This window comes from Tursiops truncatus, chromosome 15, assembly GCF_011762595.2.
Source record: "Tursiops truncatus isolate mTurTru1 chromosome 15, mTurTru1.mat.Y, whole genome shotgun sequence".
NCBI lineage: Eukaryota > Metazoa > Chordata > Mammalia > Artiodactyla > Delphinidae > Tursiops > Tursiops truncatus.
The window spans coordinates 74,928,843-74,949,629 of NC_047048.1; the positions used below are offsets into that span (position 1 = coordinate 74,928,843).

At 45.0% G+C, this 20,787-nt stretch overlaps 1 protein-coding gene and 1 non-coding gene across 2 annotated transcripts; both read left to right on the forward strand.

Annotated features, from left to right (window-relative positions):
- The first annotated feature begins 3,350 nt into the window (after window positions 1-3,350).
- On the forward strand, window positions 3,351-18,593 carry RNF114 (ring finger protein 114). The gene is made up of 6 exons (XM_004325677.4): window positions 3,351-3,527; window positions 7,601-7,751; window positions 9,843-9,949; window positions 10,269-10,383; window positions 15,930-16,037; window positions 16,769-18,593. The coding sequence occupies exons 1-6, from the start codon at window positions 3,388-3,390 to the stop codon at window positions 16,832-16,834; spliced, it is 687 nt and encodes a 228-aa protein (XP_004325725.1). The 5' UTR covers window positions 3,351-3,387; the 3' UTR covers window positions 16,835-18,593.
- LOC117308423 (small nucleolar RNA SNORA70) lies at window positions 14,387-14,521 on the forward strand. The gene has a single exon (XR_004522400.1). It is a non-coding gene; the product is annotated as a small nucleolar RNA SNORA70 (small nucleolar RNA).
- Window positions 18,594-20,787: the final 2,194 nt, after the last annotated feature.

The window sequence follows — 20,787 nt, forward strand, 5'->3', positions numbered from 1 at the left end:
CATCCTGCTCTGCCTGGGACTTTCCCAGCTTTAGCACTGAAAGCCTCACATCCTGGGAAACCCCTCAGCCCCAGGCAAATTGGGATAGTTGGTTACCCTACCTTCCAGAGACATCTATTCATCATACACAAACATATTCACATATTATTTGCATTACGCAGCATCCTGGTGTTATTTTAATCAAAACTATATTTCAAACATCATTCCTTATCAGCTGTATATTCATTTAACGAATACTTGTGGAGTTACCTACCATGCTCTAGGTACTGTTTTAGAAGGTGAATATACAGTAGTAAACAAAATGGGCAAAAATCCCTTTCCTCATGGAGTTAACATACCAGTAATTATATCTGTTGTATTAATCACTTTGCTATTATGACCAATGCTGTCCTGGACATTTGTGTGTACGTATCTTTCCTACATGTCAGTGTGAGTTGGTCTATAGCAGCACCGTCCACAGAACTTTCTGTGATGACGGAAATGTCCTCTATCTGCTGTGTCCAGTATATAACCACTAGCTACATGGGCTATTGAGCTCTAAAAATATCACTAGTGAGCCTGAAGAATTGAATTTTTAATTTTGTTTTTTAATTTAAATTTTTAAATGTAAATAGCCACAGTATTGGATGATGCAAGTCTGTGGGAGAAAGTCCTAAAAATAGAAAAGATAAATCAAAAGATGTGTGCTCTTGTAAATTGGATAATTATAGGCAAATCGCCCACGAAGAGGTTGTATTAGTTATTTGTTGCTGTATAACAAAAGACCACAAGCTTAGCAGCTTAAGCAACACACACTATGTCACAGTTTCTGTGGGCAAGAAGTGTGGGCATGGTGGGACTGGATCATGGCATAACAAAAGATTACAGGAGCAGATTTCCCATTGATTTTCCTTAGGATCACTATTTAGTTGAATAATTTTTTAAACCATCTGTCGCCACCCACCTACCTCACTGCCTATTAGAGACCATGTCTTTCTCCCTCACGCCATATCCCCGGCACTGGAGGGCCCAGCACACAGTAGGCCCACAGGGATTCTTTGTTGCCTGAATGAATGAGTCTCCCTTGGCAGTAAAAATCAAGTTTGCGAAGCCTTTGAGCAGGACCCCTTCCCCACTCCAGGCTCTCATCAGAACCCCAAGAGGGTCTTAGATGATGTAGGCCATCTGAGAGAGGCTGCCAAAAACTAAAGAGGAAGAGATGATTGTGGGAAACATTTTCCTCAAGAACATTAAGGGAAAATGGGAGGAGAAAGATCCATTCATTGGACACACATTATTAGGTTGATTGTTTTTGAAAAACAGCCAGTGTGACTGTGGGGAATGAGGGAGGGCTGGCAATACATTTGCAAGCTAAGAAAGGGAGAGTGGGGACATTTTCACGGAGAATGCCCAGAAAAAACAGGAAGGGATATTGCACATTTAGTCTAGTCTCAGCATTGACCGGGGCTGGGGTTGGGGGACGGGGTTGGGGGGTGGGGGCGTATAATGTAGGTTAGTGGTTCTCAAAGTACAGTCCTGTCCAGCAGTGGCTGCATCACCTGGAAAAAATGTTAGAAATGCAAATCCTCAGGCCACACCCTAGATTTACTGACCTGCTGAATCAAGAACTCTGGGGGTCTGCCCCGGCAAATCTTGTTTTCAGAAGCCCTCCGGGTGACTCTGATGCACGTAAGAGTTTGAGAACGACTGGCACTCTGAAATGCACAGGTACCAAAGCCAGACTGCATGGGTTCAAATCCTCACTCCGGTTTTCCATCTGTGTTAAAAGGTAATTTAATCTCTCTGTGCTTCGATTTGCATAGTTGTAAAATGTGAGTGGTAGAAAGCTAAGTCACAGCTTGCTCTGAGGATTCATTCATGGAAAGTGCTTAGAATAATAAGCACACAAAAAGTTCACTATTAATATAGTATTACTTTAATCCTGTCCTCCTGTCTCTGTGACTAAGTGTACGAGCTCATGGAAAGTTCATTTCAAGAGCCCAAACTGGAGGCACTCAGTGGATTTGAAGCCCGGGTCTGGGACTCCCCTGCCCTCACCGTCCTCCCCGCTCTCAGCACAGGGTCTGGTGGCAGCTACAAAGCCAACACAAAGGCTTATAAATACCCACAACACACCTCTGCCCCCACTAAAGCACCCCCATCCCTGGAGAGGAGAAAGGGCACTTTTGGCTGGGAAGAGGTCAGATGCGCAGGTGCCTGGCATAGGAACAAGAAAAAGAAATGGTAAAACATAAGCATTGGCCCTCTAGGGTTGCTGCCTACCCGCCAGGTTATTCGTTTGTGAAAAGATGCCCACATGGCAAGCTAAAAATAATCCTCCTGCTGCCAGCAGGTCAAGCAAAATCAACCCAGAGGACTGAGAATGGGACAAATGAGGCGCAAATTTGCATTCAATTAATCTGGCTTAGCAAACTGGTTTATTTGTCCTGTGCAGACTCCTTACTGTGAGGGCTTTGTGGCCTTTCAGGGTGGAGTTTAATTGATCATTGACTTTCCTGGTTAAGAAAACCATACAGACTTGTTAGCAGAGCCTGCCTTTTAAAAAGATGTAGCTTTTGTTAAGTGGGCTATATACAAGAGCCAATTTGGTGCAGTGAAAAGTGGAGAAAGTTGAGATTCAAAACATCTGGGTTTTAGGCCTGCTCCTTTCAGGATTGAGGTTTAGTCTCTCTTCAAACCCGAGGCTCCCCATCTTATACAGAGCTGGAGCTGGACCCCATGGCCAGGAGGCATGTGGACACAATTTTAAATAGTTTGACTCTAAGGGAGATAGAGATTACTTCTGCTTTCACTAGGAAGTCTCAGTGTGGTGGTAGTCTGTCTTCAGCACCTCTCTACTCATGCTTAATCTCCCTTTTCAGCGGCAACAGTATCCAGCATGAATTTATAAGATTGTATTGTTTCCATTGTATTTTTCCAGTGTCCTGTAGAAATGTGATACTGATTTTCTATTTGTAGCTTGGGAGTGGTAACAGATCTCCCTTTAAAATTTGTTTGCTGAAGTTTAAAAAAAGAACAACTCGATTGAAGAGAAAGATTCAGTAATAGTGCATAAGTAAATTTTAAGTAATAGTAATAACGATTTAAATTTGGGAAACAGTGGCTGAAGCACAAAGCCTGTTCCACAAAGCCAGTCTCTGGATCTGGCTCCACATTTTCCAGATTTCCCTCCCTCCCTCCCGTCAGAGAGGCCAGGAGGCGCTGCCCACCCACTAGCCCCGCCCCCAGCCCCCGACGCACGTTCCATAAGTCACGCCCCCAGCCGGACGCACGTTCCGTGAGTCACGCCCCCAGCCCGACGCACGTTTCATAAGCCCCGCCCCTAGCCCCGCCCCCCGCGTGCTCCTCCTTCTCGGCCGCCGTTGCCCTGCGCTGAGCGGCGGCAAGATGGCGGCGCAACTGCAGGACCGTGATGGTGGTTCGCAGCTGGCAGGGCCGGCGGCAGAGGCCGACCCCCTGGGCCGCTTCACATGTCCCGTGTGCCTAGAGGTGTACGAGAAGCCGGTGCAGGTGCCCTGTGGACACGTGTAAGTGGAGGGTCAGGGGCCGGTCGTGGGGGCGCCTGACTGGGAGGAAAATGGAGCCGAGGAGCGAGGCCTCGGCAGGGAGGGTCTCGAGGAGGGAGCGGGAGGACACGGAGTTCCTGGAGGCCCGTGGAAGTTGGCGGGGTGGTCTTCTCTTCCGCCCTGCTTACTCCCAAGTATCCCGCTCTTCCGTTGAGCGCCTGCTGTGTTACAGGCAGCCTGCCAGGCTCCTTCCCACGCGCGATGGTGGAGTCGCACCCTGCTGGGGGTTTGGTAGGGTCTAAAGTCGGCTCTTGGGGAGTCAGTTTCCCTTAAATAGTCTGTTCGTGGCCCCTGAAGTACACTGTATATGGCGTCATGTGTTTAGCTGTGCCAAGTAATGCTAACGTTCACTACAGTTGGGGAAACGCCGGACTAGACCAAAAGAACAAAAGGGAAGTCTTGATGTAGATCTGACCAGTCTGCCCTTCGCTGTGAAAGAGGTGGGGAGTTGGCAGATAGGGATTGTTAGCATTCCTACTTGGGTACGAGGTTTGTTTCATTGTATTTGAAATTATAAAGCTTCCATATTGCTAATAGACTGCTTATGACGACTGAAGAGAATGTGTGTGAAAATGTCCAGTATAGGTTCTGGGGTAGGTGCTTTGAGGTTGGCTGGGTTTGAATCTAAGCCTTGCTCCTTACTTCAGACACACATCAGACGCTTAAGTTGAAAGAACTGTAGAAAATGTGGCTACCTACCTCTTGCTACTGGGAGTTGGAGTTTCCTCTGTGGCCTTCCCCAGTGCTCGTCACGGGCATCATCTTGGTATTGGTCTTAGGACCCCTCTGTTGGTCAGTAGGCACAATAGGCACCTACTGGACCTCATGGGCATTCTTATTTCTGCAGCACTACAGCAGGGCAAGAGAGTTGGAGGCCATCTTGCAGGTGAGGGCACTGAGGCTCACTTAGGGCAGGTTCACCATTGTCTACTCTCCCCAGATGGACTGCAGGTGTCTGTTTGCCAGTTCAGAGAACAGTTGGCACCTGGCAAGGGCTCTTCAGGCACACTGACTGCTTTTTGCTTCTTCAAGTGCACCAAGCTCTTTCTAGCTTCAGGCTGTTCCTGTTTGCAGTTCAATTAGCCTGGAACTCTTCTTGCCTCATTTGCACCTCCCCCGTCTCTATCCCAGATCCTTTCCAGACTTCAAGTCCCAGTTTAAGTTACCTCCCTTGTCACCATCCCCATTTAAATTACCTCCCTGCTTCTTTCCTGGGGCTTCTTTCTCCAGCCTTGCACAGAGCAAAACTTAGGGATCACGAGGGTAGTGATCATGTCTGTTTTGCGCCTCTTTCTGTCCCAAGTGCCCAGCGTAGTGTCTGAGCAACCATCTTCCAATCTTATGTTCAACTGGCTAAAATATTTGTGTGCTCACTATGTGCCAGATTTGGGGGCACAGTAGGAAACAAGGTGATTCTGCCCTCGGAGTTCACAGTCCAGTGAATTGATGATAAATAAGTACTAATAATGCTCAAACTTTTGTCAAAACTCATTGTGCAATGGGAAGGTATTATAGAGATCAAACCTGGGATGGGGACAGGGGGAGTGATCAAGTAAGGAACGAATGAACTAAGAAATTAGTGGTGGAAGCAAACTTTGTGAAAGTTGAAGTGGAGCCTAGGTAGCTTTCTGGTTGAGTCCTCTTTTCCTTGGATCAGTCCTCATTATTATGTTTACCCAATTTTGGATTAATTCAGTGGATTTCATTTACAATTAACATTTATGAAGAGGATTGACCCAGCACAATTTGCCAACTGAAGAGAAGCAAAATTTGAGGTTTCCTTGAGCCAGATGGACCTTTCCTAGGTCAGAGGTCAGGGAGCAGTACTGGGATTCAAACCTTGGCTCTTTTCTGTACTCACCATACTAGCTCCGTGTGTTCATCAGTTCAATGTTGATTAAAGACAGATGGCTACACCTCTGTGAGGGCAGCCAAGTCTCCCTTAGCTCCAGCCGAGTGCTTTTTGCTCTGCCTGGTTGATTTTTGCTAACTTTTGTGCTTGGAGGTGAGCAGCACTGCAGCTCCGGCTGCGTGGAGCGTTGATCTTTATAAAACTTTATTTCAAGCCCTGAATTTTACATCCCCCTCCAACTTAGTGGAATACAGCTGGAGAATGGCAGGTGGCTAGGTGCCCAAGAGAAGGATTTTCTAAGTAGCAGTATAACAGGAAGTGGAGCATCTAGAAGGCTGAACTAGAAAAAGGCCCATAAATAGGAAATGGAAACTAAAAGCCAGTCCAAGGTGCAGGGGCCATTTAAAAGCAGGCTTGTTCGTCGGGTATGACTCAGGCACAGAGTGGCTTGTGAACATTGATCTCTGAGCTGAATCTTGGTGTATGCTTGAAGGGAGGCTTTGAGCCGCTTTTATCTGCAAGCTGGGTTTGATTTCATTATGCTCTCTGGGATCTTCTGTGCTCTCTTGGGTACTCTATTGATCTGCCTTTGAGGTACAACAAGCGATGGCCATAAGGCCCCATCTGCCTCTTTAACCTCATCGCTTTTCCTCTCCCCGTGGTCTACCACATCATGGCCTCAGAGACCTTCCTTTCTGCCTTTTGGTTCCCGCTTTGCACTTGGTGTCATCTCTGTGGAACTCTTTTCATCCATGTCTGTGCGACTCTCCTCATAATTTTAGGTCTCAGCTCAACTGTTACCCCTTTAAAGACGCTTTCTATGACCCCCTTCCCCCGCAGCTGATCTCTTTGCCTTGTTTTATTTCCTTCATATATTTAATCACTATCTGAAGTTAACACTTGTGTTTTCCCCTACTCTGGAATATAAGCATCATGATGACAGGGGTTTTGTTTAGTTCACCACTGTGCCCTCGCTTGTGAATCATTAGACCCCCTCACTTTCTCCCATCCTGGTTTAGAATTTTGTCTAGCAGCATTTAACATCTAGCTAAATAACAAAAAGGAAGAAAATTTTTAGAGACAGTAAAAAATGGTCAGATGCACAGATTACCTTTGATTATATGTCCTGAGTTCTTCCTGGCAGATTTTGTTATCTTGTCTGTCAGGTTGAGGATGTAGCCAGGGTATTTTCATGCTTTATTATTCCTTCCTTCTCTGTACCATATCTGAGTATCACCACCTATCTAGGCTTCGGACAGAAAGTTGGTCATCTTTGACTTCTTTTCTTTTCCAAATTCAGTAAATTGCCAAGTCCTACTGATTCTACCCCTGAATCATTTCCTGAATTCTTTATTGCCTCACGGTTTCTTGCCTTTGGCCATCTGTTTGGTTTCTACATCAAGTCTTTTCTGTCTTTCCTCATTTAAAAATTTTTTTAAACCAGCAACTCTATTGTCCTTGATAACGCCAGAGTTATTTTTCTAAAACTTGAATTTGGTCTGGTTGCTACCTTGTTTTAAACACCTGGCTCCCTACTGCTTATGAGGAAAGGTGTTAAACACTCACGATGCATCTGAGGAAATAAAAGTCTGAGTCTAAGGGCCTGGAATATTCTTCCCCTCCTGTACCACTGAACTCTTTCTTTTAAGGCTCTTTCGCGGATGCTGCCTCTGAAGTCTTACCAGCTCTGTCCTTCTTGGGTCACAACTGTTGCTCTTGACTTTGTGTTTCCATAGTGCTTTGCATTCACCTCTAATGATAGCCGCGTCTGTTTGTGGTGCATTGCATATGTGCTAGACACTGTAGTAAGAGTCTGCTATGCATAATCCATCCTCCCAGCAATCCTAGAAGTAGGTACGACAATCTCCACTTCACAAAGGAGAAACTGAAGTTCAGGAGATCCCGCCAAGATCCCTCAGCGGCAGGGGCTAAGGTCTGAAGACTGTGCCGTAGCACCTTCTGCCATGTCATGGGAGTTTGCATTTATTTCTGTTGCTGGACCTGTGTGTTCGTTGCAAGGAACACCCTCCCCCCCTTTTCTTGCCCAGAAGGACTCAGTATTTGAATCAAGAGCAGGGAGCAAGTTGTTTTTTATTCATTGATGTCATTTTAAAAGTTTATCCATTTTTGTTGTCTTGTCTCCACGATGCATGACGCAGGTTCTCTGTATGTCTTGTTCTAGCTTTTGCTCTGCATGCCTGCAGGAATGTCTGAAGCCGAAGAAGCCTGTCTGTGGGGTGTGTCGCAGCACTCTGGCACCTGGCGTCCGAGCCGTGGAGCTCGAGCGGCAGATTGAGAGCACAGAGACTTCTTGCCATGGCTGCCGTAAAAATGTATGTGGAAGTAAAACGGAAGAGTCAGTGTCTTTCTATAAGATGGGTAAAATGTAGATCTGTTGCCACGTCATTTCTGAAGTTAGAGCGTGACTAAGTGACTAACAGCACGTGTGCATGCTGGTTATCTGTGGCAGTGGCTGTGCTGTTGCATTTTGGTAACCTTAATTGGTTGTGGTGGGGGTTTTTTTCCTTTAAGAATTGGTTTAGTATATTACATAGTTTAGCTTTGAAAGCCATAGAAATCAGTTGTCCCGGTTTTTTCCTGCAAAAGACCCATTTTCCCAAAGCAGCATACACAGTTTTAATTAGAATATAATGAATGACATTTCTTAATTTTTTTAAATATAAAATGAAGTCAGTGACTCAAAGTTACCTGCTGCAATGAGTTTGAGGGGAAAATTTTTCTTTTTTTGGGGGGGGGGGCCATGCCACCTGGCATGCAGGATCTTAGTTTCCCAACCCCAGGGATGGAACCCGTGCCCCCTGCAGTGGAAGCACGGAGTCTTAACCACTGGAACACCAGGGAAGTCCTGAGGGGAAATTTTATAATTTTATATTACTAAAGATATAAAACTTGTTCAACTTTTTAGCACTTGGCGAGGAGGAATTGTAGTGCAAAGGTCAATATGAAGTCATTTGATTATAGTAGCAATATCTAACATTTGACGTGCATCCATACTCTTGTGTGTGACCATATTCGAGTCAAGAATATTTATCTTAACATCTGTTGTAACTGCACAGGTTACAACATTTTATTTTCAAAGAGATATACACAGCATTATTGGTTTTTAAATCATTATGATTTTATTAATTCCAGACAACACAAAAATATAAACTAATGTAGGCTTGTTCCCCACTCCAGAGATGACCTCTTTAAAAATGCTTCAATTTGGAAGGCTGCAAGATATTTTTCTGCCCATTGACAAACACAAGTGTGAGATTTCTACAAAATAGGATCATACTATAATATATATTTCTACAAGTTCTTTTCACTTTTGAAAACTTTTTCTAACTTAATGACTTATTTGACATCCTCGCATTTTAGTTTCATTACTTTAACACCTTAATATGGATAGCCATAAAATGGATATACCTTACCATTTCTTTCCTTTCAGAGTGATTTAGCACTAGGGGTACCCAGTGGCTGCAGTTCTGAGTAGGGCTGTTTCCCGTCCCTTTAATTGGGAGCTCTTTGATAGACAGCTTGAGGTCAAGTTCTTTAGCTGGAGATAAGACAGAAAGAAGCATCATGGTAAGCCAGAGCTCAAATACTGAAACATATTTTTCCTTGTAGTTTCTTTTGATTTAGAAACTCAAGATACTGAAATAAGGTTTCCTGTTACCTTCATCTTTCTTTATGTATGCATGATGAGTTTTTAAAAATTTCTGTATGCTTTTGATTTTCTTCATTTTAAAGATTAGTGATTGTATTGTATTATACCTCCAGAAATGTTTATCTTCCCTTTACGTCCTCTTTCTTCATTCCTTACACTTTTTCTTTCTTTTTAGATCACCTGTGATGAAGCACTCTTCTGTGGGTTTTCTTTTCTCTTTCCATCTTGCAAAGACTAGATTTTATTAGAGAAATAGAATTCAGATTCTGGGTTTTTTTTGTAAGATCATTTATCACAATCTGGTGATAGGATATAATTGTTTAACTAGGATTACTAGCCTTTATCCCTTTTACGTAAATCATCACTTTTCTTTGCCGCACTTATAATGGAATGTGGTTCTTGGCTTGCATAAGGAGATTAGTTTAAGTGCCAGTGTGGAAAACTTTAAAAACTTCACTGGGTTTGGAGTGTCTCTGTGAGCAGAGAGCATATCATGAATAAAGCAAACCTCCCTGCGAGTGATTTTAGAGTGGAGGCAGATAGCCTCGTTTGGTCACGTAAAACATCAGCCTTGGTATTAACAGAAACCCTGCAACAGTCAGAGTTTCAGTCCCATCAGCATAGCCAGGAGTCTGGTGAGATTGTTTGCCAGGGTGACATAGGTCTAGTTTTCATCTTGCCTTCACTTTGGGACTGTGTTGGACTGGGTACAAGTTCCTGACTAACTTGTGGGCTCTGATTCTTCCTACTTAAGTTCTTCCTATCCAAGATCCGTGCACATGTGGCTACCTGTTCCAAATACCAGAATTACATCATGGAAGGTGTGAAGGCCACCACCAAGGATGTGTCCCTTCAGCCAAGGTAAATGACTCTGTCACTCTCTTAGGTGGACGTCTTTCTTCATGAGTTTTGGAAAGTGGCGGTATAATTGTTATGCTGGCTAAAGCTGACATAAGGTTTTGTTTTGGGATGGGTGTGGAGAAGGACTCTCATGTTCACTTCAAATATTAGCTGATCTGTTATTTTCAGTCATTTGACCTGATGCATAAGTGATCATCAGAACCCCTGTCATGACACATTGAGTGAACTTTGCTCCTTTTGGGAGGGTACAGTGATTGAAATTATGTGGAAAGTTACTCACAGAGAGGTTTCTTCTTTTTTCCTGCCTTTCATCTTCCAGAAATGTCCCAAACCGTTATACTTTCCCTTGTCCTTACTGTCCGGAGAAGAATTTTGATCAAGAAGGACTTGTAGAACACTGCAGGTTGTTGCATAGCACGGACACCAAATCTGTGGTAAGAGTAACTCTTGGAGTTTTTTGTTTTGTTATGTGGGTTTTTGTTGTTGTTTTTTGAATTTTTATGAGGAAAAAAAGTCAAACTTAACAGAAAAATTACAGGGTTAGTTAAATGAACTCTATGTACCCTTTACCTAGAGTCACAGATTAATAAGATTTTACCATATTTGCTTAACTGTACTCTATATACATATTTTATGCTAACCATTTGAGAATAAGTTACAGATATCGTGACCCTTTGTCCCTAAATACTTCAGCACATATCTCCTAAGAAGAAGTAAACGTCTTCTTAGAAAACCACATTTTTTTGTGAGTCTGATTTTCACATTCAGGAATTGTAACATTGATACAATCTAATACCTACTTTGGGATTCATGTTTAAATTTTAACAATTGTAGTGTCCTTCATAGCAATCTCCCCTGGCCCCAAAATCCTGGATCTGTGTGTTATATTTAGGTATCATGTCTCTTTAGTCCTCAGTTTTTCTTTGTCTTTCATGACCTTGACATTTTTAAAGAGGACAGGCCAGTTGTTTTGTAGAATGTCCCTCAGTTTGGGTTTGTCTGTTTCTTCATGATTATGAGCAGGGATGCTACATCTTCCGGGTATACATCAGGCGGGTCATGTGATGTTTGTTGTTCCCATTGTTAGTAATGTTAACTTGGATCCCCTGGTGTCTGCATAAAGCTACCGTTTTCCATTTGAGTAGCTTCTTCATAGTTGTGGGGAAAGAGAATGTAGATGAAATTATTAGGATAGTGCTTATCAGTCCTTTGATATTTAATTTATATATCAAGGCTGACATGTAGTTTTCTTTAAAAAAAAAAAAAAAGTTTGAATTTGGTCCATCTCAGCAGTGTTACCCTTCCCTCTTAATGTGATTGACAGACTAGGTCTTAATACAACTTTCTCTATAGTTTTGTTTGTTTTCCCATTTATCTCACACTGCTTCTGTTGAACTGTGTAGCTAGTTTTATGAGCAGATCTTCAGCTCCACTGCTATAAAAGATGGTGTACAGACTAGAGAATTTGCATGAGCTTTTTGCTAGTAGAATTAGGCCTGATGGCACTCGGTGTTTTTCTGTCTTAAATCTTAAGATTCAGCTGGTCTGTTTGAGAATACCTTGAATCTTCTCTATTGAACTCCTTGCCAAGTCCAAATTCTGGTCAGTACAGCTACTTTTTACACTGGGCTCCCTGGACTCTTAATGTTGTGCTGTGACAGATTCCACAGATGAACCCCCCCCTCTCTGCTTTTCCCAACTCCCCAAACTAGGGAACTGGGCTGGCTTGGCCCAGCGGGCACCCTGTTTTCAGCCAGGCCCTATTGCCACTAGGCACACACACACACTGTCTGGTGGCTGTACTGGGCACTCTCTTTTCATTAAGTTCCTGGCATGAACTATCCCCATCTTTTCCACAGATAATGGTGAGTCCTGCTTTTCACTAAGTTCCAAGTACCAGGTGTGTGTTCCTTTCTTCTCTGTTCGTTCTGTCTCAGGAGCTCTCTGATCTATCTCTGAGGTCACAGACTGGCAGCCTGTCTGGCCCATACCCATTTTCATTTCCCCAACCTTTAAAAATTAGCAGATTTCTCAATCTTGATACTCCACATTTGAGAAGTGAGAAGTTCCGGCAGAGTTGGCTGGCTCTGAGTAGTGCTGGCCCCTCTAGATGGGATGGCTCACAGACATCCTGCTTTGCTTGTTTGCCTTTCCACCGCGTTCCTGTGAGCGCTTGAGTGTGCACCCCTCCTTCTGTGTCCTTATCATTCCCTCGTGCTGAGGAAAAGGCTCCTTTGCAAGTCTGCCTCTTCTCTGCCCGCATCCTCAGATCCAGGCAGAGGACTGAGACTAGGGCCTTGCCCTGCCCCTGAGGCTTCCTCTCCCCACCATGTCTCTCCTGTCACCTTCAGCTTTTCTCTCTACCCGCTCGTAACACTTGCTTTCCTTCAGACATGCCCAGTCTTCCCTGTCTAATTGGTGGGAGGAATATTTGGTCTACTGTTTTCTCTATATAACCTGCAGTTTCTCTTTTCCTTCAGGCTTTGGTTTGTCAGCTGCTGCTGTCTCTTCCGTATTCTCTCCTTTATCCCTTTAGAGTCCAGCGTCCACTGCTGGCATCACATTCTCCATGGACCCCGCTGGTCTTCTTAAGTCCTTGTTTTCTCTCACCTCGCTGCAATTTTTAAAATTTGTTTCTTTGTATGTAGTCAGTTCCTTGTATAAGAAGTGGACTGTGGCCCCTTCCCCTAGACTCCTGGTTCCCTCTATACCATCAGTTATTCAAGTATTTTTTATATCCTTGCAATTTAGTTTATGTTTGGATGTGAGAAATGCATTATATTACCACTTGTCATTTTTGTATAATAGAAGTAAACCCAGTGTAAAAGTAGAACAACACACCATGCCTGCCGACCTTGCATGAGATCAGTCACAAAGAACTGATTATTTTCTCTCAGAAATAAACAGCCTCATCATTTGATACTAATACCCATCCTTCTGAGATCTGTATCTTTATTACATAGATGGGTGTTGAGGTTTCTGAGGCAGATGCCAATCTGGAATGGCCATTGCACCCCAGAGCCATCTGGGATGAGCCACTTCTCAGCCGCCATGTCTTCAGATTCATCTGCATTAAACTTAGTAAATCCCCACTCCTTGGAGATGCAGATTTCCTGGCGGCCAGGGCGCCTGAACTTGGCCCTGCACAGGGCCTCAGTCACATGCTCCTTGTTCTGCAGCTTGGTGTGGATGGGCCTGATGACTTCACCAATGGAAGACTCTGGCTACTGTGCCCAAGGGCCTTCCCAAGGCACCCTGTACACCTGTCTGGAGCCTAGACTGGGGATGGCCTGAGGCCAGACATTTTCTTTTCCTATGATTCCAGAATAGCTGCTCAGTGCACATTCTTTGTCTGCACTAAGCATGATATGTTCTATGAAAAACACCCCAAAGCCAGGTTTTCAGCTGCTTCTTCAAGATGTTTCAGTTATGGTTCTTAATAACTAATTACTGATTGAAAGAGCAAATGAGCTTAGACACAGACACACAAACACCACCACCTGCTCCCACTACCCATTTTCCATTTTAAAGTTAGCCAGATAAGCTCAACTATTTTAGTAATTATGAAAACTAAAACGGATGTTAAATCAAATGATAGAGCTACTCAAATTCATTTCCTACCACTGTCTCCCCTGCACTCATTTCTGGAAGTGAATAAGAAACCAGCGTACCACCCACGCTAAGTGGATTGCCCACATTGTGAAGCTGGTTAGTGCATAACCAGTACTGGAACCCAGTGTCCTGGCTCCTAAACCAGTTCTCTCTTAACAGCATCAGAGACACCTCTGTCGGGTGCTCATTGGCCTCTGAGTAATGCTCAACTGTGTGTGTGTAAAATACACAGTTATGTCATCCAGTGACATTTCTAGCTTTCAAATGTATGATTCATGTGCGTCTTCCTTTTTTGTCCCCCTTTGGATGCAAGTGACAGCGCATTTCTACACACTGTAACCAATGTTGTTGACATCTGTCCACATCAGTACATGTAGATCTGATTCTTTTTTAATGAGCTTCTCAGTTTTCCATTACTTGTCTGTACCATGATTTAACTGGTCCCTTATTGATAAACGTCAAGGTTACTTCCAGACGGTATCAGAAAATTTGATTAAAGACTGGATATTAAATGCTACTAAAAAAAATTGATCGTTGGGTGAGATAATAAATAGTACTGTATTTGTAAAGCGAAACACATATTTTTAGGACTGTTCTGAAACAGTTAAGGGTGAATTGTTGTGTCTTATTTTTAAATGCTTCATTTTGTGCTGAAGTAAGTATGCCAAACTTAAATCTAGGTGTTGAGGATAAGGGATGGTTTATCAAACTATTATCTACTTTCCTATAGTTCTGAAGTTTTTCATAGTACATTTGTAAAGGCTGTCATAGATTTTAACATACCTTTGCCTGTATTTACGTATGTCTGAAAAATAAAGTGTTAGCCTGCAGCCAGTTAAGCCGACCGTGCTCTTTTCTCCATGGGGGCCCGGTGTGCAATGGCTGCAGAGAGCAGCCTCCTTGGTAGTGTATGCAGCCTGTTGCCTGTACAGGTTGCCCTAAGGGACCTTGGAGACAGCGCTTTCCAGTGGACATTCGTGTCTGGCCTCAGGCCGTCCCCAGTCCAGGCTCCAGACAGGTGTACAGGGTGCCTTGGGAAAACCCTTGGGCACAGTAGCCAGAGTCTTCCGTTGGCGAAGTCATCATGCCCATCCACACCAAGCTGCAGAACGAGGAGCATGTGATTGAGGCCCTGTGCAGGGACAAGTTCAAGTACCCTGGCTGCCAGGAAATCTGCGTCTCCAAGGAGTGGGGATTTACTAAGTTTAATGCAGATGAATCTGAAGACATGGCGGCTGAGAAGGGGCTCATCCCAGATAGCTCTGGGGTCAAATACATCACTAATCGTGGCTCCTGGACAGAGGCACTCATGAGACTTTGGCCCTGTCCCTTCCTCACTGAGGCCCATCAGTGAATCCCACTTCCTAACAAAAAAAAGAATAGTAATAAAGTCTTAGATATGGATTAATTTGGTCAAAGGTTAAGTACATTCATAATTTTGATAGATATTGCTAAACTACTCTGTGGTATCTGGTACTGCAGCCTAATTTTTTGTCCTTTTTTTCACCTCCTTTGGCTTCTTGAAATCCCTCTGATTATTTTGTCTCTGTTGAAGCCTCACTTCCTTCAGCCCTTGGTCCTCTGTTCTGCCCCTCTCCTTCTGCAGAACTCCTTAAATGTCAGTGTTTCAGCCCTTCCCTTTGGAAGCCTCCTCCTCCCCAGACTCTGGTTCTGATCATGCTCTCCTCCACAGCGCCAGCCGCCTGCCTAGCTCCTTAACCATTTCATATTTATCTTATGTCAGCCCCCTTTGTCACATATCTTCCTTGTAGATGGTGGGGTTCCGTCGGCAAGCCAGACCGCTTATGCCTGCTTCTCCCCCCCTCCAACTCCTCTCTGCCCCTCGCCGTGAATTCTCCATTCTAGCCAGACTAATTGGCTTCTTGCCATGTACTCTTTGTCTTTCCGAATACCTCCCGCTCTTCAAAGCCCAAATCAACCTCTTGTATGAAGGCTCTTTAGCCTGAGCCCCCTCATCTGCGCATTTACTTTATAAAAATAGCACATAAGTCTGTGTTTTACTTCCTTGGGATGTCGCTCATCTGTCATTTCCTTGGTTTTCTTTGTGCTTTTAGATCATTTTGTGTGCTGGGTTGGAAGGTCGTAGTCTAGGCTCCTCCTAGGCTGACACAGTGTTCTCACCTCAGAAGGGGATCAAAAATGGGTGGTATCATGGCCTAAGCCTTTTGACTCGAGTGGGAGACTGACAGTGTCTTCTGGGATGTGAATGTGCACTTGAAGATGTGACCAGGCCCTGGACTGGTGGTCAGGAAAGCTGTCCTGGAAGAAAGGTGGCCGGACACAGGCCACAGAGGGCTAATGTCAGCTCAGACATCCAGCACCTGATACCGTGCTTCTTTATTGAAAGGTTTGTCCGATATGTGCCTCGATGCCCTGGGGAGACCCTAACTACCGCAGCGCCAACTTCATAGAGCACATCCAGCGCCGGCACCAGTTTTCTTACGACACTTTCGTGGTGAGTCTGGAGCCTGTGCTCTAACTCCTTCCCCCGGGGGGTGGCACAGCTCCCTCCCTTCTCTTACCTGGAGAACTGTGGGCCCCCTTGGTGAGTTTTGTCACTGATGTGATGGGCTCCCTGGAATGACAGCTGTGTGGTATTTAAGATGAACTGGCCAGTCATCTAGACTGAGATATAGTAAGCTTGCTTTTATTTTATGTTTTCCAAAACTTTTGTCCACTTCAGTATGTGGTTTCTACCTGTTATGGAACCTGGTTTAGGATCCTTAAGCTCAGGTGCCCACGGGAACCAGGCAAGGAATGGAAGTGATTCTGCTAAGGAATTGCAAGCTGGGCGGTGTGTGACTCAGGTAATGCAGCCAGCAACGCCAGCTGCAATTCCCAAATAGATAGCTTTGCCTCATTGAATCAAAAAGGCTGCTTTTACTTCGGAACGCTCCAGGTCTGAATGCTTGGTCTGTGCCAGGCTTCACTCAAGTGCTCTCTGGTCCCCACCCTTCCATCTGAGGGAGCCGTCATCATGGTCATCGTCAGGATGAGGCAGCCAAGGCACAGAGAGATCAAGCACTTTCCCGGAGTCATGCAGCCGGCATCGCAGACCGTGGAGCTGGCCCCTGGCCTCCGGCCCCTCTCCAGAGCCACCGCTCACATGCCCTGCTTCTCCAACTGAAAGTGAGTTCTTGCAGCTGCGCACAGTTGGCTGAGGCCGAGCGTCTTTTTTGCCCATAGGATTACGACGTGGATGAGGAGGACATGATGAACCAGGTGCTGCAGCGCTCCATCATCGACCAGTGAGCAGGCTCTGCTGGGGCTCGTGTTCCAGAGCTTCCATTACATGTTCCGCGGGAAACGTGTAACTCGTCCACCTAAATGTACAACAGACCTGGAAGTGAGCCGTGGTATTAGGACAGGGTCACTTCCAACGGGGAACAGGTCCCCAGATCAGAGCCCTCCTTTCCTTTGGTCTCTTCCCCTACTGTTTACCCTGCTTGTCACATGTCTGGTCTTGCTCCTCAGCCACATCCTGCAGCTTCTGCCTCCTTTTTGGAAGGGAACCCAGCTTCTCCACCTGTTCTTGTTTCACATTTGAGCCTCGTGTTCGATGTTGACCTCTCAGGTCCTCTGAGCCAGCCAGGACCTTTTCTGGGTCATGAATAGCACAGATGAGACAAGCATCTCCTCTCCTTGTCCCCGGGGTGTGAGCTCTGGCAATAACGCATCTGATCAGTGATGGAGCTCCTTCTGTGCTGTGCAAGTTCCTGTTAGTTGGTCCTTGGCAGCAGCTGCCAGAAGCTGGAGTTACCTTATGGGAAACATTTCACACGTCCTGTTGGCCTGAATGTTCTGGACTTAACATGGTCTGGTGCTGGAAGTTTTGCTTAGTGATATTTTCCTACCATTCCTGCACACCCTTAGGATTAACTGGTTCAATCTTAAATGCCTGCATGGTGCCTTTTTAGGATAAAGGTGTAACCACATATTTTTAGTGAAAGTAAGTGTTTCTGGCTTAGGAAAGTTAAACTCCATTTATCCATAAGTGGGGAGGAGGGTCAGCTAAGTGAGGTGGGAGGGCCATAGCTTTTTGGTTCTGATTTTCAAACTAATGAAGTATTTTCCGGTGACTTGGTTATGTTTGCTTCTCTACTGGGGAGCCTGCTTATGTTCCTGTCCTTGAAGCACAAAAAGGAGTCCTCAAATGAATAAGAAGTTTGGGGGCTCCAGTGGATACTAGTTCTTTTATTTGGTAATTTAGATTAAACTGTGTGTTGCTTTTCTGTCATGAATGGTTTCCTTATGAAACTGGTTTCAACACGTAAGTCGGTGTGTGAAGACCTGCCTTCTAAAGCGGAGGGGTTGGGGAGATCTGGTATCGCCGCTGCTGTCTCTGACAAGACACGCTGTTCAGAAGGCACAGCACACTTCCTGGGAGCAGTTGGTAATGGAAGCCGTCCACTGGAAACTTGCTTTGCTAATACCTTCGGAAGCCTGAAGTTCGACTGTTTCACGAATATTAATAAATACGAGGCTAAGGGCTGTCTACTCTGTAGGAGCAGAGCTTCTGATCCACCAAAAGGCATCTGGGTCTAGGTTCATTTTTCCTTGTTAGATCTCTTGTCTGAATATGGACATTGTTTCTGGTCAGTGGCTGAGGTTTCAGATGACAAGGGGCTCTGGGCCTGTGCACTGAGCTGTGGGCCTTGTGCTCCCTGCCAGCGAGAGCTGCACGTGCCCAGGGCCCAGCAAAGACGGGCCCTTTGGGGGCAGAGTAACTTTTTCTAATGTGCTGTTGCTTGGGAGGGCCCCGATGTTATGGTCAGATTCTTCACTAATTTCTGGAAGAAGTTCATCTCAGTCTAAGTTTAGAGGGAAATTTGACAAAACCTTCATTTGCGGGACCTGATGATGGTGGTCTCACTGGTGATACCAGGAAACTGAGTTCCTTGTATTAAGTGCACTTCATGTATTTCTAATAAGACGACTTTCCAGAAAGTGACATTTGTTATGTTCTGGCTTTTAAAAGGTGAAATATAAATAAATTTCATAATTTATCCAACTGGTAAGCTGTAATGCCTGTTTTCATTAACCACCATTTGCTGAAGTCTGGGTCTGGGGGGCTCCCGGAAGATTGTTGCTCTTTTTAAGGGGAAGTTCTTGTCTGTCATGAGTGAGTCCCATCTGGCTCTGATCTCAGCTCTGATACTTCGCCGGCTGGCTTCACCGGGCCTGTGTTGTCTGGAGAATGAACCCCCTTCCCTGCCGAACCCCCCCCTCGCCCCCCATGTTGGGAGGTCCCATGAGGCAAGAAGTGGCTGTGTTCCATGAAACGACTTCAGGTGCCTTAGCGGCAGCCCTGAAACATCATAGCAGAGGGTTCCACACGTGAACATCTGAGGTCATGGGCGTGTTTCTGTTCTGCACTCTGCCGCTGGCTGTAGGATGTCTGGAAAATACTTCCCCCTCCCGATTTAAATAGGTTTTAATAGGATCTATCTCCTACATGTGGAGAAGGGACAACAGGGGGAAAGAGGGGAAGCAGAGACCAGGGAGGCTGCTGTTGGCGGTTCCGGGCAGGAGACAGCGGCTGCTTCGGGCCGTGTAGCCATAGGGGTGCTGAAGTTGTCTGATTCCGTCAGATGTATTTTTGAGGGTAAGGTGTGAAAGCAAGAGAGGAGTTGCCGTGAGAGAATGACACCAAGGTTTGGGGCTTGAATGACTGCGGGGTGGAGTTATCTTTCTGAATTGAAGGGAAGACTCCAAGAGGAGCAGCTGTGGGGGAATCAGATGTTTTAGGAATGGTTACCTAGGCCTTGGGATAAGACTTCAAGTTCTAGCATCATGCACAAGATACAGGAAGTGCCAGCCCTCGAGCAACTCAAATAGGACTAGGATGTGCCTGGGGCACTTAAATAACTAAAAGTTACTCTGATATTGTCAGTTACTCTGATGTCAAAGGTGGATGTGGATCAAACTATTTCTTAAAATGTATGACTAGACAATATATTTCTACACTTGTTTTAAATATAGTGTAATTAAAAATAAGTAGGCATTAGAAGTATTTCATCTTCAGTGCTAAAAGCTCTCACATTCAATTTGGCCAAAAAACTTGATTTCCTTATATTCAGGCATATATGGTGTTTACTAAGCACCCATTATGAGCCAGGATTGTGCTAGCCACTGGGGATTTATACACTAATCAAATGTATAATTACAGGCTGTTAAGTCCTCGTGGTAGGGGATTAATAAATGGTAGCTATTTCATAAATAGTAAATACCTCCTACTTTATAAAGAAACTAGAAGCCAGAAGTCCAAAGGCTTACAGAAGCATCTAGACCCTTTATCCCTTCTCTACCTGTGCCTTCTCCCTTTCCTATAATATTGCATGGGAGTGTAATTTGCCCAAGTTAGGAAGTGAACACCAGGAATATTCATACTAAAAAATTATTTGTTTGTTTGAAATTCATATTTAACTGGGTGTCCTGTATTTTTATCCATTGTCTGGAAACCCTAGTCAATGTATATTAGCAGAATAAATGTCCTGAACATCTGCCATATGCCAGGCAGCTCACACCTTGTCATTAAATCATCATTTGTGCAGTTACTTGTTTTAATGGCTGCCTCGCACACTAACAAGCTCTTGAGGGCAAGGACCATACCTGTCTTGTGCACCACTCTCCTCCGTACTTGACCCCGAGTATACTCAGTAAATATTCCTAGAATTGAAATGGAACTAAAGGGAGCCCTTTCACAATGATACTTCCTTTCCGTGGCGACTCTTCCAGCCCAGAATTAGGGGCCGGTACGGTGGCAAAAAGATCCTGAAAGAAGCTGGCCCCGCTGTCCAGCGCGGGGAGGCGGGTCCTCAAACCGGAAGCGCAGGAGCCAGGACTTGCCGGGCAGAGGGGGCGAGACTGGGGGCAGGTAAGATGGCTGCTGCCTGGTGGGGACCTGACCTGCCCAGGCCCTCGACGTGATCCCTGGAAGCTCTCTTGCCTTTTTCCCTCTCGCAATATCCCCTGGCCTTCCACAGTATCTGCTGAATGTCCCATATGAGGCTCAGCTGGGCGTTAATGAGTACAGGAATAACGACAATAGATAACCATTCTCATCCTGGGTTCCTGACACAGCGCCTGCCCTCAAATAATTTTTATTTAACCCTCTTTCCTGAAAGGTGACCAAAACCAGGCATTCAGGATACTCCAGAAAAGTCAATCTGATCGAATCCTTTTAACCAGCCCCGCCATTACAC